The 18,553-nt window shown below is 31.4% G+C and overlaps 1 protein-coding gene across 1 annotated transcript; it reads right to left on the minus strand.

Moving 5' to 3' along the window:
• Positions 1-441: 441 nt before the first annotated feature.
• LOC105795730 (AAA-ATPase At2g46620) lies at positions 442-2,456 on the minus strand. The gene has a single exon (XM_012625393.2). The coding sequence runs from the start codon at positions 2,159-2,161 to the stop codon at positions 722-724; it is 1,440 nt and encodes a 479-aa protein (XP_012480847.1). The 5' UTR covers positions 2,162-2,456; the 3' UTR covers positions 442-721.
• Positions 2,457-18,553: the final 16,097 nt, after the last annotated feature.

Here is an 18,553-nt window from a genome sequence, read left to right on the forward strand (position 1 = left end):
AATAACTAAACAGTTCACATGCTCTCTTAAAACAAAATATTATGTTTTTTTAGTGGAATGACTAATTTACTCTTTGATTTAACATATAAGAACTAACTTTGTTTTGGGAACATGTTTAAATTATTATAAATATTTGGGGGCAGAAATGTCAGCCCAAAGAAGGATTCATTGTATAGATTGGTGGTGGAATAGTTGTGTTGACCCGGAATCAAAATATTAGAGAGAGAAGGGTTAATATGTAAAAGATGGTGAATCAGAAGTGCGAATCCCACGACTGTCAACTGTGGGTTTGACATTTTGAAACGGCTTTTGGTAATTTCACCGATTTCCGCACTCCACCCATTCTTTATTGAAATTGCAAGCGCTCAGTGTCTTTTGTTTTTAGTATCATGTGCATCGTCCCATTCATCAATCATGTCATCCACATAAGACGACATCATGTTGGCATATACAAAGATAGTTTTTAATAAAAAATAAAAGACAATTGAAGTACTAATATCTACGTTTCCCTAGATACATACTCCTAAAACCTAGACAAATAAAATCAAGGGAGGTACTACTTGACAATGTTTTTCAATGCAAAAAGCTGTAAAAATAACCATATGGGCAGAGTTTACTACAATTCAACAGAATCTAATTCTATTTCCGCTATTCAGATTTTTTTGGTTTTAACAAAAAAGAGAGAAATCAATAAAACTACAAAGCTAAAGCTTCTTCCTATTCATCCGCCTTCCTTTTGGTCACCGTTAAGATCGGAGGATTGAGATTTTCTACTGCTTTTGACCCTCAACAATCCGTACAATTTCTTAAACTCCTTCACCGCATTGGCTCCTTCCTTACCGAAAACCCCACTCCCTTCACCCATTTCACCTGATAATTTCCTCGGCCCATTCTCGGTCGACCGCCGCCCGATATTCAAACCCCCCCTCCCATCGCCGTCCGTTTGCAAGGCATGAATGACGGATTTCAAAGCTCGGCTCGGCGAATTCCGGTTCGCGATCATTAACTCCCCAATCTCAGCCGGGCTTAAACTCGACCCATTTTGGAAAATCTCCTCTACTTGCGGAAACAGCTTATGATCCTTGAGCCCCAGGTAACTATTGGCCAGCGTTTTAAATGCCGTGAAATCGCATAGGGGAAAATGTATATGAACATCAATCCTTCCTGGTCTGAGAACCGCCTGGTCGACGTGATCCTTGCCGTTCATTGTGAAGACCATGACCCTTTCTTCGCTGCAGCTGGAGGTTAACATCCCGTCCATAAAGTTTAAAATTCCCGACAAACTGACGGCCGTTGATTTCTCCGACAAATACCGGTCAAGATCCTCGATGACAATCACGGATTTGGCCGTGCTTTGTAACAAGAGAAGTTTAAGGTCGGAGTCATCGGAAACTTTGGACAAATCAATGTCGTAAACATCGTAACTCAAGAAATTAGCCAAAGCTGCGATAAAGCTTGATTTTCCAGTACCTGAAGGACCGTAAAGGAGATAGCTTCGTTTCCAAACACGACCCAACCTATGGTAATACTGTTTGGCTTTGAGGAAAGACTCGAGATCGGATTTGACTTTGTTTTTAAGGTCAGATTCCATAGCTATTGTTTCAAACGTTGAAGGATGCGTGAAGGGAACGCATCTCCACCGTCCCTTGTGATCATCGCCATGGCCAACGACGTTCACGTAAAGCTTCAAGTCTCGTTTCTTCTCATCCAAATCATCGGAAATTGAGTGGATATGTTGAAGGTAAGGCCGGAGAACTCTTCGTTTATCGGCTTTTCGAATCTTCAACACCAAATTGTTATCTTCGTTGATCCAGAGAATCTTGGCACCCAGAAAATCGTCTTCGATTATTTGGTTGGGGTCGAGGCGGAGAAGGATTTCATTTGGTTTTTTGCCGGTGAAGAGATTGGTGAAATCGGAATCTTCAACGGAAGTGAGTGAATTGAGATAAACAAAAACTTTGTGATAAAGTTGGTTTCTTTGCATGCTTTCATTGAATTTGGGGACTTTGAACAACTGGTAGACATGAAAGCAATCTTCAAAAAGACGCCATTTTTTCTTGACAGTAAAAATCAGTCCGGTCTTGATCAAAACAACCCGGAAAAGAAACAGGAAAACGAAAGTTATAAACAAGAGAAAAAATGGGTTATAAAGAATTGTCATGGTTCGTCAGAATCCAGAAAGAAAGGGGGGAACTAGAGGAGGAGAATTTCAAAGGCGAATTTTGTTGCACCTGGAAAGAAAAACATGTTTTCTGAGAAAAGGAAAGAAGAGAAAATACGAATTTAAGGGGATTTGACAGAAATCTTGTGATTGGGTTGGGGAAAGATTAAAGATTAAAGAAGGGAGAGTGTGGGGGGTGACGGACTGGTAAGTTTTAAATAAAAGAAAAAATTGGGGAGAAAGTTACCGGCAAGTTTGATGGGTCAAAATTCAAAACCGCAGCGATGGGAGAGATATGGTGTTTCAGGAAAGTCACCATTAACTCTTCCATATCTATATTATTTAAATTTATAATTGAATTAGTATTTAGAGTTAATTACATTAAAAAATTATAATGCGTAATTAAATTAAATTAAATTAAATTAAATTAAATTATTTAAAATCATTTTAGTTTTTTTTATTTTAGTAAAAGTTAATAAAAATTAAAATATGCCTATGATAGAATTTGATTGGATTAATAAAATTTTAAATTTATTGCATAATTATATTTTATATAACTTTATTTTAATATGCACAATTAATTATTTTAATAAGTTGCATATATATATATATTAATAATATTGTTAATTGAGTTGGTGTCACAAGTAAACTCAATATCAACTCACGATTGATGACAACCTTGTAATAGGACCCAATGACCCAGGCCCGAACATAAAAAACAGCCCAAAATAGTCCCTAACCCAGCAACTAAAGAAAACCTAAGTGAAAAATAAACCACGGCGCATATCCGCCTTGACGCGCCAACAAGCATCCAACCGCCAGACGCTTGGGCCACTCCTCCACTAACGCTCCGTGATACCTGCAAACACGGACTCAAAGAGTCCGAGAGAGAATAAAATAGCAAAATAGCAAATTATATTCGTTTTTTGCTTTTGTTTTCGGGCTATAAAAGGCCCTTCTGTAATCTGTAAAAGGGGGGAAAATTTTGGGGTAACAGAGACAGAAATAGAGAGAAAATACAGATATCAAAGTTGTTTTACAAAGGTTTTTTTCTTTTCGTTTTTCATAGTATTTTTTATTATTTATATGTGTTTTATTTTCTTTTATTTTCGTTTTATTTCGTATAAAATAACGAAGAAAAAAGAAAAAGAAAAACTTACCTTCCGTCGGAGTTGCCAAATCGTCGCCGTCTCCGCCGCGATCGGAGCTCTGGCACGAAGGCGAATGAATGGCGGCGTCAAAAGGGGGAGAAGAGAAACCTTAGCAGAGCATATGTGAAAAAAATGAAACAAAATGATTGGAATTGTTTTTTTTTTTTGTTAATTTTAAATGCAGGTGAAACGGCGCCGTTTAGTTTTGGGGGGTCTGCGCGTCTCCACCTAAATGGGGAAATTCGCAATTAGCCTCCCCCTTTTGTGACGCGTTTTAATCAAGTTCTTTTTCCTCTTTAAAATTTGGCCCAAATATTTTACCCGCGTGACGATTTAATCCAGTGCTGCGCAACATGTAGGAGGGAGGGATTAATTCCCCTTTTGGTCATCCATTGTTTCCTGCGCATTCAATTAGGTCCTTTTATTTATTTCGAATTTATCCCCGATTTTTCATCTTTTGTTCAATTTAATCCACTTTTTCTTTTTGAACTATTTTTTTATTTAATTATTATTTTTATATATTATCATTATTACTATCATTATCTCTATGTTCATATATGCATTTTTCTTATATAGTATTCACATATTGTTTTTTATATAATATATATATGCATGTTTTTACACGTCTACCTATATATTTTATACATGTGCTTATATATATATATATATTTTTTCAACTTCTATATATATATATATATATACTTTTATATTTTAGTTTCAAATATATTTTTACGTTTGTAAATATGTACATACGCATTTTATATATTATTCTTCATAAAGTTTTTTACAAACATATATATATGTATACATATACATTTTAGAATACTTACATGTTTCCCCATATTTTACAATTTAAAATACATACATTTTCCATGATATATTTATGCATACATTTTCATATTTTTAAATCATTATAAATATTTTATTATTTTATATATTGTACATATATGTAAATATTTGGATATATACATAAGCGTATTTTCATGACTTACATATACATATCGTTTATTTTTTATTTTGTAAATATATATTTATATATGCTTTAAGTTAAAGTATTTGTATCATATTGTACATTACCTTTTAAGCATACTCTTTTTGATAATATGTTTTGGTTTTAACCATACATCAAAGTTATTTTCTTGCTTCAAAGTTTTTTTTGAATAAAAGCGATATTCGAGGTTTGAGGTTTTCGAGGGAAATTGAGCCCTAACGTATTGGGTTCGGATTTTCTTTGCTAATCTTAAATAACCGATGATATTCTTTATTCAAAATGCATGAGTGTAAAAATCATTTTTGGGAACTTAACTTGTCGTGCCCTAACGTATTGGGTGTGGCATGTTACTTTCTCGAAATGAAGATTTTTCGTATAAAATAAAAAGTGATATTCAAAGTTCGGGGATTATGAGGAATTGTACCTTAACGTATTGGGACTCGATTTCTTTACATGACTTGAACAACTTGTTATCCTTTTGCAAATTTCATCATTCAAGTTGATTTTAAAATCTTTTTAACCTTCGACACTAAGACATTAAATGATCAATTTGGTACCGATTTTGGGCGTTACGAGGGTGCTAACCCTTCCTCGGCGTGAATCGACTTCGAACTTGTTTTCTCAAAATTCGTAGACCAACATAATTTTTAAGGTGAGCCGATCACACCTTAATAAAGGATCGGTGGCGACTCCAGTTTTGTTTTTTAAAGTCGATAACCAAAATTTTTGTTTTCAAAAAAATGGTTTCGACAAACCTTATGATAAACAACTATATTGCATTTAGTATTGTTAATATGATGTATTTAATCTAATTTTTTATTTTAATATCATACATATTTTGTGTGTTATTATGATTAATTAGTTTCAAACCACATGTTTCATTATTTATTATATATTATATTCAAACACACATTTATGTTCTAAATATGTGGTTTTCACATTCATATATGTGTGATAGGATTTCTAGTTATATATAAATATTCTGATTGAGTTTGTGGCACCAATAATTGGTCCCAACTCATTTATTAAATTACCAAAATACTTTTATTTCAAAAATTAAATACTAAGTTAAGGGTGTTTTTGTGCTTTACATAAAATATAGGAAAAATCATACTTTTGGTGGGATTTGAACCAAAAACACCAATCATGTACTTTCCCAACTTGACTATTTCAATTAAAGTAATAATTAGTTTTTATACGAGTTCTTAATAAATATATTATATAATTATTTTCACCACATAGTGAGTATGTCATAATCTTATTGATAATACCCTCAATTGAGTCAATGTCACTTGATACTAACTCAAGAAAATGACAATACTATGATAAATAATTAGAGTGCATTTAATATTATTAATATGTTATATTTACCTATTTAAATTTGCTTTTACTTGCAACTTAAATTATTTTTTATTTTAATTTGTACATATCTCATATGTGTTATTCTTACTAGTTTCAGATATTACATTTCATTATTTATTGTATTCTAAATATGTGGTTTCCATACTCATACATGTGCGATGGAATTTCTAGTAATTATATAATGGGAAAATATTTAGTACACTATTAATAGAGTTTTTAAACTCCACATGCAAAGTTAGACGGCTAACCTATAGTAAAATATTTAAAAACAGATATATGACAATTTTAAAAGTATTTATAATACTAATATATCAAATATTAACCCACTTATAATTTCACCCGTAATTATATTTGTAATCTCAAATTGGATCAATTGGCATGTACTTTTGTAATAATTGATTACATTTATTATTCACATATATAGTCCGGATTATAATTATGATTATATTTCACTTACACTTGTAATCTACTAATATTCCTTAAATTAAACAATATACGGATTATGTTAAATTATTAATTTATTTCACATTTAGGACGTGAGTGACCATTTTAGGTAACAATTAATAAAAATTTAAAAATTTAAATGTAATTTTTGTTAAAATTGAAAAAATTCAAATCAGATATAAAAGAAATATTTTCAAAAGAATATGATTTACTTTATAAAAATAATATTATAATTCTTAAATGAGTTGATGTTCAATTGACTTGCGATGTCAACTTGGTTATATAATATAAACAACCATGGGGCATGGTGTGGTGGTTAGTCGCATCATCCCTTAATCATGAGGTTGGGGCTTTGATTATTTTTTAAAAATATAAATGATGATAATAAATAAAATATTTATTTGCATTAAATGGATGAAAGATTTGAGAAGGAAATATTGATTTGAAATTTGGTATTTATACATATATCTTATTCAAATAAAAGAAAATGATTGTTGAAAGTTGAAGCCTAAAAATATGAAATAGATGGGGGTAGTTTACGTTCCTAATTGCTTGACTTGTACCTAACACCGTTAGTAAGTCACGTATTTAATTAATCTACAAATGTATGGAAAGATGGCATGTCCCATTCCATTAACCCACTTCTTATCTCATCGACACACGACGGGTTCCGGAATAATGGAGAAATGGATGTCACCGACTCAAACTTTACAAAAATTGGCTTCGACTGTAAACAAGCTGGCGTAGAATTTTCACAGCTAGATGCAAGAATTTTTCCAACGGCAAGTGGCCAACTTTTAAGTACTCCTTTCTTCTATTTTTCAAAACCTCCTTACGTCATTTCATCTAATCACAGCTTAATCCTTTTTTTTTTTTAATGTTTTTATTCCTTTGCAATTTTATGTCTTACGCGGAATCACAATAATTGCGTCTTTATCTATATATATTTTTAATTAAATTTAGTGCTCAACAAAGGTTGAATTTTTTTATTGAAAATTTTGATTAAAACGTTAAATTTTTAAATATAAAAATCTGCATTGCAATCCAAGTGTATATCATATTAATTGTTTTGAATTTTTTATGTTTAGAATATTTGTTAAACGCCATATAAAGGCAATAATATAACGTTAATATGAAATGCATGAGGATTGCCATGCAAATTACCACACCAACATTGTTTGAAAATTAATATTTTAACTAGCAATCCTTTTCTCACTCTTTCTAATCAAATTTAGCAAAAAAATGACAAACCAAAGGGTTAAATTGAGTTAATATTAGTGCACCCTTTTTATTCATAAATAACCTTGTCTTTCTCCTTTTAAAATATTTATTTATTTAATATTTTATTATAATTTATAAGACACTTAATTAATTTACTATTCTTTTATCCTATTCATGGGATTACTATTAAAAAAACTAATCAGTAATCAAAGTTTACAAATAAAAACATTATATAGAATAAGATCAAAACCCACATTTTCATACTGATTCGAATGTGAACGTAAAGTTCAAGATTTTAGGATAAGATTATAAAGCTAAAATTAAATAAATGATATTTTTTAAAAGAAAGAAAAAAAGAAGTTGCCCACTAAAATCAAACTTACTTTAATGTAGCTTGAGGAAAACCATTTTTGTTGCATAAAAGGCACTTTTAGAAAAGGGTAACTTTGTGGTAACATGATTCAATCTAAAAGTTTAAAACCCAAGGCAATTTCCAATTAAGCTTAAAATTCAAAATTGTTTTAGGCCACGAAATTCCCACCACATTACTTTGACATATTTTCTCATCAAATTGTGAAATGTCAACCTCAATTTTCTTACTTTAATTTGGCTGTTTCTTTCTGCTTTACTGTTGGGGCAAATACGGACAGCCTTTCTCCTACTAATACCTTTTATTGTTGGCAAACATAGGCCTATAAGTCTAGATATAAGAAAATATGCTAATTACTAATTCACTCTTCAAGAATATTAGAATGAGTATCGTCTTCTAATAACGTCTTGATTTCATGCACAAAATGCTCAATATCACTACTAGTCATCTTAGCTAAACGACCCGTCACTTTATTATTTGTTCTTTAGATACTTCTGAATTTTACTCTCTAGTTTTTGAGGCACAAGTCATGAATCAGCTGAATTTCAACAACACTGCTCACTAATGCAAGACACGTTTTGAAAATTTCAATAAGGAAAGTATTATCACTCTCCATTTCCACTTGCCTAAACCCTTTATTCCAAGCTAGTCTCAAGCCTTCAAAAACAACTTTGACTTCAATCTAGAAAATATATGTGATACTTAGTGACATCTTGAAACCAAACAACCAGTCACCGCTTAATCCTCAAGCCACTCTGCCAGTTCCTGCTCTTGAACCATATCTTGATAATGAACCGTCAAGATTTAATTAGTAGAGGAAATTTGATTGATATTTCACATATGAGATTTAGATATAATTGGATAAATATCTTATTAACGAATTAATAAATAAAATCTTTCATAATTAAAATTAAATAAATAAATTGTTACTATTAAAAACATTCTCAAAGATTCTGTTTTCGGCCAATAAAACTTTATGCTATCTAAGTTTTAATCCAACTATAAAAAATATTAATTTTTGTTAACATCGCAAATAATATATAATCTTTTCGCAAAGAAATATTTTTTATTTTTAAATTTCATAAGTAAAGTTGTATAGCTAAATTTTACTGTGTTAAAAAATAGGTTTTATTATAATAATGTAAAAAGTATATCCTAAAATAAGTATACGTAAAACTTGTTTTTAGAATAGGTTTTTTTTATAGCTACCTCAACACAACAATTTTGGGTGTTGAGGTCCCTTAAATTTTTTGTGCCGTTAAGTTTTTTGAGCTCATTAGAATTAGGAAACTGATTAAGTAATCATTAAAACTATCTTGACACCTTTTGGTGTTGACTCGATGTTTTACTAAAAATTTTAAACCTCTAACCCTAACCATTAAAGTATTTTGTAAAGCTTGTGCTTAATATTTAACTTGACCTCGACACCTGTTAGTATTGAATTCCTTTTAAAAATTCTAAACTAACCAAATTCTAAAATGACCTTTAAAATAAGAGAAAATATGTAAATTTTATATTGACAATAGCACTAATGAGTGTCGAGGTTTGTTTAAAACCCACTCTTTAAATGACATTTAAAAAAAAAGAGAGATAAAATATTAAAGTTTAAAGCCAGCCTACCACCCTTAGGTGGAGAAGTCTTATTAAAAACCTTAACGAAACCCTATCCCTAAAACCTATAAATTGCCCATTCTAATTGTTTTTTTTTCATAGAAAATAAAAAAAACTTCTTATATAAAGAATTTATAAATAAAAAATTTGAAGTTCTATAATGACAGTCTCTTTATTAAGATTAGAATAAGGACATTTTGCTAGGAATGCAACTACAATGGAGTAATACAATGAAATACTTGTACACAAGTATTCTAAGCATGGAACCCTATGGAGAATGATTCTAAGTTCAAATCAAGTTTAATCCAACAAGCACTTAAATTATCTATTTCTAACGATGAATCAATCTAGTAAAGTTTGTAATTATCAGTGAAATTGATTATAAGAAAATTGATGGTTTAAAACTAAAACTAAGACTAAACTAACAATCTTGATTCTAATTTTCTAATCAAGTATAATAGTAGTGATTAGTGGGTGTAGTTGATGAATCCATGATTAAACATTAACTTGTTCCTACTAATTACATCATTACTATTCCTAATTCCTCTTAGTCCCTTGACTCAACTCGGAATCTAGGAATTGTCGCTAGACTGCAACTCTCACATGAAAGCCTAGCACACACTAGGTCTCTCAACTCATTGATACTTAGCAAGTTGGATAGGTATAATCAATTATAGTTTGATCTCTCATTTTTCCTATTTAGATCATGGCATAGTTTGTCAATCCTAGACATGCATTAAGCAAACATAACCAAACAAGTAACAACATAATTACTGACAACAAATTGATCATTTAATCACTTTATCATCAACTTTCATCACTAATAACATAAAAATTTCAACCACACACATGGAAATCATGGGAAGACAATAACCAACAATGAAGTACATCAACAAAATTGCAAGATATGATAAAAGTAGAGTTAGAAATACTCAATTAGTATTGATGCTCTAAAAAGTTATAAAACCCAATCATGGATCACTTTTTTGTGTTCTAATTATCCAGCTAGTCTTGAGATCAAAGAAAAATTAAAAGAAACAATTTGTAAAATGTAAACTTGCTCTATTATAAATTAAAATTTACAAGAGAAAATGAAAAATTATAATGAAAATCTCTAAAAAAATTTTCTAAAATAAAAGGTGAATCTAGAGGGCCTGGCAAGGCCCTGACTCCCCTAAAATGGAAAATTGCTATTTAGGCCCTTTAAAAAATTTTAAAATTTTAAATTAGTAAAATTGTACTTTGGCCCCCTAAAATTATAAAAATTTGATTTAATCCTTTAAAAATTATAAAGATATAGACTATTGAAAATCAAATTTATAAAAATTTTCTGGCTTCACCCCTATCTAAAATGTAATAAAAGGTTGGACGAAGGATCACAGTTAAATGATAATTTTACTGCTTGAGGTGTGACTAGCATTATCCTTTAGGATATTTCGCAGATAGCTTATCCCCCAGGACTCAACAAGAACTTCTATTTTTGAAAGAAAATACATATAATTCCATCATATAAGTTCATATTTAACACTTTTACATTTCGGTCCAAATCTCACCATTTAGTACTAAGTTACTATTAACTCAAAGTTTAACAAAACTTATATAGGTCCATAATATAAAATTTAAAAGGATTTAAACATAACTACACCATATGAACTTACGGAAAAAACAACAATAGATAAAGTATCGAGACTAATCCGTAATTTTTCTATTTTCGCGAATATCCTCCAATTGATTTAAATCTCGATATAAATCATAATTTAATTCAATTATCAATTCCAAACATCATTCAATAGCATACTATAATTATATAATAGTTAAATTTCATTTATAAAAATTCCCTCAAGTTTTTATTTTATTTAATTTAGTCCCTAAAATCGAATTTGCCATAACTTTAAAATATGAGTTTTCATTTTGAAATCGATCTCAATTTCATCCTTTTACAACCCTCCAATATCTAAAATTACAGAATTTTAACCTCAATTTCAAAATATTTACACTTTAGTCCCTATGTTCAAAACTAACAACTTTCACTTTAGAAATTAGTCTTTTTTTTTCCATATCTAAGCTCAAAATTTATCAATTTAGTCCTAAAAGGTTCAAGATTCAACAATGAAAACTTTTATTAAATTTAACAACTTTGCAAAATACTCTCCGGGATAGTTAAATCAAGCTATCATGATCTCAAAAATATAAATATGATGAGAAATGGACAAAAATTGGCTTACCAATTGAAGAAAAAAGCTTGGCCTATAACACCCAAATTTCTAATAACTTGAAAATTTGAAATAAATGGAGGAGTAAATTGAAAAAGACCGCAAGTTAGAGGTCTCTATTGAAAGAAACGGGAAGTTGGAAAACGAATTGGACATGGTTAAGATCCAATTTTGGTTCGGTTAGAATGGAACTCGTCTGTTCCTTAGTGGAAAACATAATAATTAGCTATGGACAGTGCTCATGAGGTTGGTAATCGCGCGGGAAGGGCTATAAATAGCTCGAAATGGCTTCCAATGATGACTTTTCTTCCTGACTATGTTTCATTTTCTTTTCTCCACCTTCTTCGGTACTTGAAGAATGAATAACCATGGAAGTGTTGGATTTGGTGCACTAACTGTAGTATTTTTGTCTAAGTACACTTGTAATTTTTCTGAAAAGATTGGTTAATAAAATTATTCATGAATTACATTAATACTTTGTATATTGTCCTCACATGGTTTTTGCATGTAAAGCAAACTGGAAGCAAATGTTACTCACTAGTTGTCTAATGTTTAACTAATACTAAGCAGTATTAAATGGTCGGACCGTAATATGAGTCACACATATATAGTCCGTCATCGACTCAGGATTAAGGGTTGCCACACTATGAATGTCACAAGTGAATAAATCCATAAATGGATCTAGGATCTATTCTACTAGGGTCTTGTTCGATGTACTGCTAGTCTAGTTAGTCACATCTACGTCTCTATCTTTTAGGAGTCATCCACTTTGATGCTCAAGACAAAACATCTCCTTAGTTGGACTTAATAGACGACATATTAGTCTTTCAATCAGCTTACTCATTTTCAATTAAACTAACGACATGTTTAGGTTCATCTACTAATACAAGTTGTCTTTTCATATTATAATTCGACCATGTAATACCACTTAGTATTAGTTAAACATTAGATAACTCGTGAGCCAATATTTGTTTCTATTTTGCTTTGCTTCTAAAAAACCATTGAAGACAATATACAAAGGGTATTAATGTAATTAATGGATATTGTTATTAAACCAATTTGTTTGAAAAATATAAGTGTACATAGACAAAAATACTACACTTAGGGTACCAAATCCAACACCAAGCTTTGGCATACCACTCCATTTACTCTATAGTTGCATTATGCGAATAGACCAATTTGACAAGTTTATTCAATCATGTGAATTTCACCTGATTCCCATCACATTCATTCTCCTTATCCGATGAAGTTCCTAACAACTGATAACATAATGACTCCAAGTCGATTTTACGATTTCTAGTTACCACTTGTCCTTTAATTCGAAGGCCAACTATTAACATGGCTTCTTCCATTGTTATAGTGTTTTCCTCGCGTAGAAAATGAAATATATGCATTTTCAACCTTCATCTTTCCATTAAGGTGGCAAGTAAGTCCAATATCATTTCAAATTTCATTATTGTAAATGTCGCTAATAAATTGGCCCTCCTTAAGTGGTTTTTGATACATCAATTTGGCTTCAAGAATTCAAGATTATGTTGGTTATGAACACTTCAATCTTTTTCTGATTCAAGAAAATACAAAAAAATATAATTAACCCAATTTAAAAGCTGGTTTCATAATAATATAATATATTTGTAATAAAATCTAATAATAAATTTTTTAAAATTTGAATTTAGTAGTTTTACTAGATTTACGACATCATAAGCAATATGTTATTCTTGAAACCTTAAAGTAGCAATTTTTATGGAAAGAATAAGTAGAAAACTTAGACTTTTTGTACATTAAAAATGTCTGAATTCCTAGAGTTTTAGAGTTTCTTGAGAGGATTTTCGCTGAAAGTAAAAAAGAACGGGGTGAGGTATATGTTAGAAGGGAGGATGTAAAGGTTCTTTGTATTAAATGGGTTGGTTGGGCCTACAGACAATAAGTACCCAATCAATGTTGTTTAACGAGATCTTAACACTCATGGGTGTCAAGATCCTAGGATTGTACATCATCAATTCTTCTCCTGATGGCCAAGGACAAACATTCTATGGGAATTTGACATGACAATGACTTCCAACTCTATGGGTATCGAAGTCACCGTTTGAAAAAAAAAATTCTAAAAATAAGTTTTCCATATGCATATTTTAATAAACTAATTCCCATTTCATGTGCGTTGCATGTGATTATACACATTTATTTTTTAAAAATCTATTAAACAATATATTTTATGATTTTTAAAAATATTTATTAAATAAATAAATTATATTTAATTAAATACATATAATTTATTTAATTAAAATTAAAATTTATTATTTTAATTTATCAAATTATATTTAATGATTTTCTGATTCATAATTTAAAAGGTATGATGAAATTAATTAATGAATTTCACATCAATATACTACCATGTTAATTAATATTACTTTTATTATTATCACATAATAATACTAATAAATTATTATTTTAATGTTAGTTTAGAAATATAATTAAAAATAAAGGATATTCTCTTTAGTTTAAAAGGTTTTTCAAACTCGTGTTTTTATATATACTAGCTTCTAATGTCACATGCATTACGTTTAGTTTTACGTGTTTAATATTTAATTATTTTTAAAATATTATATTTTTAATTACAATATTTAACATAAAATAATATTTTTTGATATTTGCTATAAAGATTAAAATGAAAATTGAAAGGATTTAAGGAGTCTAAAACATAAATTATAATATTTCTAAATACTATAAAAGCTAAAATTAAAATAAATTAATTAATAATTTTTTGTAACACTCGAAATCCGGCTTAGATGTTACGGCAAAAACTCGAGAGTTACAATAATCATATTTGAAAAGTCCAACTTAAATTATTTGAAATTCAACGGTCGGAAATCATTTAAACAGTTAAACCAACATGAAATTCTAAACTCATAAACAATAATCTGAATTTATATATGTCATAGCTTAAATTCTTATAAAATGGTAAAATAACTAGAATAGAAATGATCGAGCTCCTACCACGTCGACCAGCCTAAGTCTGTGCGTTACCTATAAATCAAACAAACAACTAAATGAGTTTACAAACTCAGTGTGCAACCTTAATATTCAATTAACAGAAAATGTCAGATACATAATCAAGTTTCCAATATTCAGATAGTTATCAAAGTCGGGTATAGAAACAGAAACATGATATAACAGATACAAATACAAATCATATTAAATACAAATGTAGATTTCCTACCCTCATCCTCTACACACCATCTCTGTCCATCCCTACACACCGAATAAGGTATCAAGTACTCATCCATCCCTACAAACCGTATAGTGATTGTATGTCACGTTTAGAATGTCGCAGACTAGCTACCAGACCAAAGTGCGATAAATCGCCAAAATCAGATATGCATATATATGTGGCTTAGCCATTAGAGTCGGCAGATACAATAATCATATTTGAAAAGTCCAACTTAAATTATTTGAAATTCAACGGTCGGAAATCATTTAAACAGTTAAACCAACACGAAATTCTAAACTCATAAACAATAATCTGAAATTATATATGTCATAGCTTAAATTCTTATAAAATGACAAAATAACTAGAATAGAAATGATCGAGCTCCTACCACGCCGACCAGCCTAAGCCTGTGCGTTACCTATAAATCAAACAAACAATTTAGAATTTTTTTTTTCAAACGGTGACTTCGATACCCATAGAGTTGGAAGTCATTGTCATGTCAAATTCCCATAGAATGTTTGTCCTTGGCCATCAGGAGAAGAACTGATGATGTACAATCCTAGGATCTTGACACCCATGAGCAGATGCAGATTTAACAGATATCAGATAGGTGTATATAGTGATACAATTTCAGATCATACTCATGCAATGTGGGTTACAGTTACTTATCAGATTACATAACAATATGTATTTATAAATAACAAATTATTCATAACAGATCATTAGTTAATAGATTTCATTGCCTAATTCAAATCATACGGACCCTATGGTAGGCCTATGTTCGGTTCGAATGATAATTACAACCCTAGAGAAAATTTCTAGTTTTTGGCCTACACGCCTGTGTGGAATCACATAGCCTAGATGGCTGGCCCGTGTAGTTCACAAGACCTAGCACACGGTCATGTGGTCCACAAGACCTGACACATGGCCGTGTGGCTCATCACATAGCCTAGCACACGGCCATGTGACCAAAGTCAGAGTTACATGGTCTGGCACACGTCCGTGTGACTCAAACCAGAGAATTAGACGGTCTAAACACATGCCCGTGTCAACCACTTGTGTGGCGCACAATCAAAATAGTCCCTCACATGGCCTAGTCACACGTCCGTGTGAGCTAAGATAGAAAGTTATACAACCTACCATATGGCCGTGTGGCATCCAGAGTTATGGTTTTCGGCTTTTGTTATTCGCAAAATCTCTTGTTTTCGTTACACACCTAGTGTAAATTCAATGTAGAAACAAAAGAAGTAACTCCGGAACCTAGAAACGATAAACCAATTAACTAATCAACAACTTAATCAAAATAATTCGCACAATTTAGATCCCAACCAAACTACGTCAAAAACTTTGATGTAACTCCCGAAACGCAACTAACGTTTACTGAAGAACAATATCAATTGCTCGAACCTTAAGTCGCAGGAAAAACGTTAAGCGTCTCTCAATTTTCCCCTAAAAGCCAACATAACAACAACATAAAAATAGATTAACAGATTAAACACCAACTTCGAAGTTTGAAGAAAACCTCTAAACCCACAACAAACCAAACACCAAACGAGCGGAAAGAAAACAGTAGAATATCACCTTCAAAAACCAAAATCGACCAACAGAATAATGCAATTTAGCAATTCACACAACATCAAGACAGAACGAAAGATCACAAAAATGAAAAGCAAAAAGAAAATAGGGAAGAACGATAGTAAAGAAGAAGAAAAAAGAAAGTTCAAGAAAAATAAAAAAACGTAAGAGGGAAATTATTTTTAGAAAAACAAATATTTAATTAATAAAAATAAACTAATTACCATACGGTGTAAAAATAATTCCTCATTGCTTACGTAGAGACTTGAAAAGAGGACCAAAGGGTATACTGAGGTTTAACCATTGAGCCAGTAGACTCGTTCTTAACACAAGTTTGCACAAAATTAAATTTAAGTCGAGAGTTCAAGGATAAAGGTTTGACAAAACAAATAACAGAAGTTTTACAGAAATGTAACTTGAACCCCTGATCTCAAAACACACGATTAAAGCTTTAGACTTCAGAAACGAATACTTAATTATTGACAAGTTTAACAAACAAAAGTTAAAATTTTTGGGGTGTTACAACTCACTCCTCCTAAAAGAAATTTTGGCCTCGAAATTTACCTGATTCAAACAGATGAGGGTATTGTTGCCGAATCGAATCCTTAGGTTCCCAAGTGGCTTCCTCAGTGTCATGATTCCGCCACAAGACCTTAGCTAGAGGAATGATTTTCCTTCTCAAGACCTTAATGTTTTGATCCAGAATCTAAACAAGCTCATCCTTGAATGTCAAATTCAGTCTCACTCTAATCTCCTCAACAGGGACAACGTGAAAGGGGTCAAACTGATATCGTCTCAACATAGAGATGTGGAACACGTCGTGAATACGATCTAACTCAGGAGATAGCTCAAGATGATTAGTGATAGGTCCAATACATTTCATAATACAATAAGACCCAATGAACCTTGGGCTCAACTTGCCCTTACGTCCAAACTGGAGAACCTTTTTCAAAAGAGATACTTTCAAAAAAGCCTAATCACCTACTAAATACTTAATATCTCTCCTCTTTAAATCTGCATACAATTTCTACCGTTCAGAAGCTTTCTTAAGGTGGTCTTGAATCAACCTAATTGCATCCTTAATTTCAGAAACCAAATCGGGACCCAACACTTGACGCCCACCTAACTCAGTCTAACACATATTGGTACGACACTTGCGATCATACAGAGCCTTGTAAGGTGCCATCTAAATGCTAGACTGGAAGTTAATATAATATGCAAACTCAGCCAGCGGTAGAAATTCCTCCCAGCTACCCCGGAAGTCAATCACACAGCTCCGTAACATATCTTTTAAAATTTACATAACTTATTCAAACTATCCATCGGTCTAAGGATGGTACACAGTACTGAAATCCAATCGAGTGCCTATACCTTATGAAGCTTCTTCTAGAACTGAGAAGTAAAACGCAGGTATTTGTAAAAATGATCGAAAATGGAACTCCTTACAGTCTTACAATCTCAGAGACATATAGCTTAGCTAACTTCTGAATTGAATAATTTGTCTTGACGGGAAGAAATTGCACAGTCTTGGTCAATTGATCCACGATAACCCAAATAAAATCTTTATTAGAGGGTGTCAAAGGTAACCCGCAAACAAATTCTATAGTCACAAGCTTCCACTTCCAAAGAGGAATCTTAACCTCCCGTTTCAAACCGAGCCACTAGTATAACTCTTGGAGATCCTTATACATCTTATTTTCACCAGGACGCATAGCATAAGGGCTACTATGCACTTCCCATAAAATTAATTGCTGCAACTCAGCATCGTTAAGCACACAAATTTGACCCCTAAAACATAAAACCCTATCGTTGTTCAGTCTGAAATCCGAAGTCCCACTATCTTCAACCTATCAAAAATGCAAAACCAGAGACTCATCACTCAACTATTTAACTCAAATCTGATAAACCCAGATTGGTTTAACCCATAACTCGGCCAATAGACTACTGTCGTCAAACAAACTCAAATAAGCAAACATCATTCTTAGATTGGTCATCACTCTACGACTAAGAGTATCAGCCACAATATTAGCCTTATCGGGATGGTTAAGAGCATCAGCCACAATATGAGTCTTATCGGGATGGTACTCTATAGTGTAATCGTAATCCTTAAACAACTAAATCCATTTACTTTGCCTAAGGTTCAACTCCTTTTAAGTCAACAGATACTTAAGGCTTTTGCTTAAGGTTCAACTCCTTTTAAGTCAACAGATACTTAAGGCTTTTGTGATCGATGTAAACGATACACC

This window comes from Gossypium raimondii, chromosome 7 (assembly GCF_025698545.1).
Source record: "Gossypium raimondii isolate GPD5lz chromosome 7, ASM2569854v1, whole genome shotgun sequence".
NCBI classification, from domain to species: domain Eukaryota; kingdom Viridiplantae; phylum Streptophyta; class Magnoliopsida; order Malvales; family Malvaceae; genus Gossypium; species Gossypium raimondii.

Excerpts from the sequence above, each read along its gene's own strand:
- LOC105795730 (XM_012625393.2), bottom strand. The coding sequence starts at position 2,161 with ATGACAATTCTTTATAACCCATTTTTTCTCTTGTTTATAACTTTCGTT.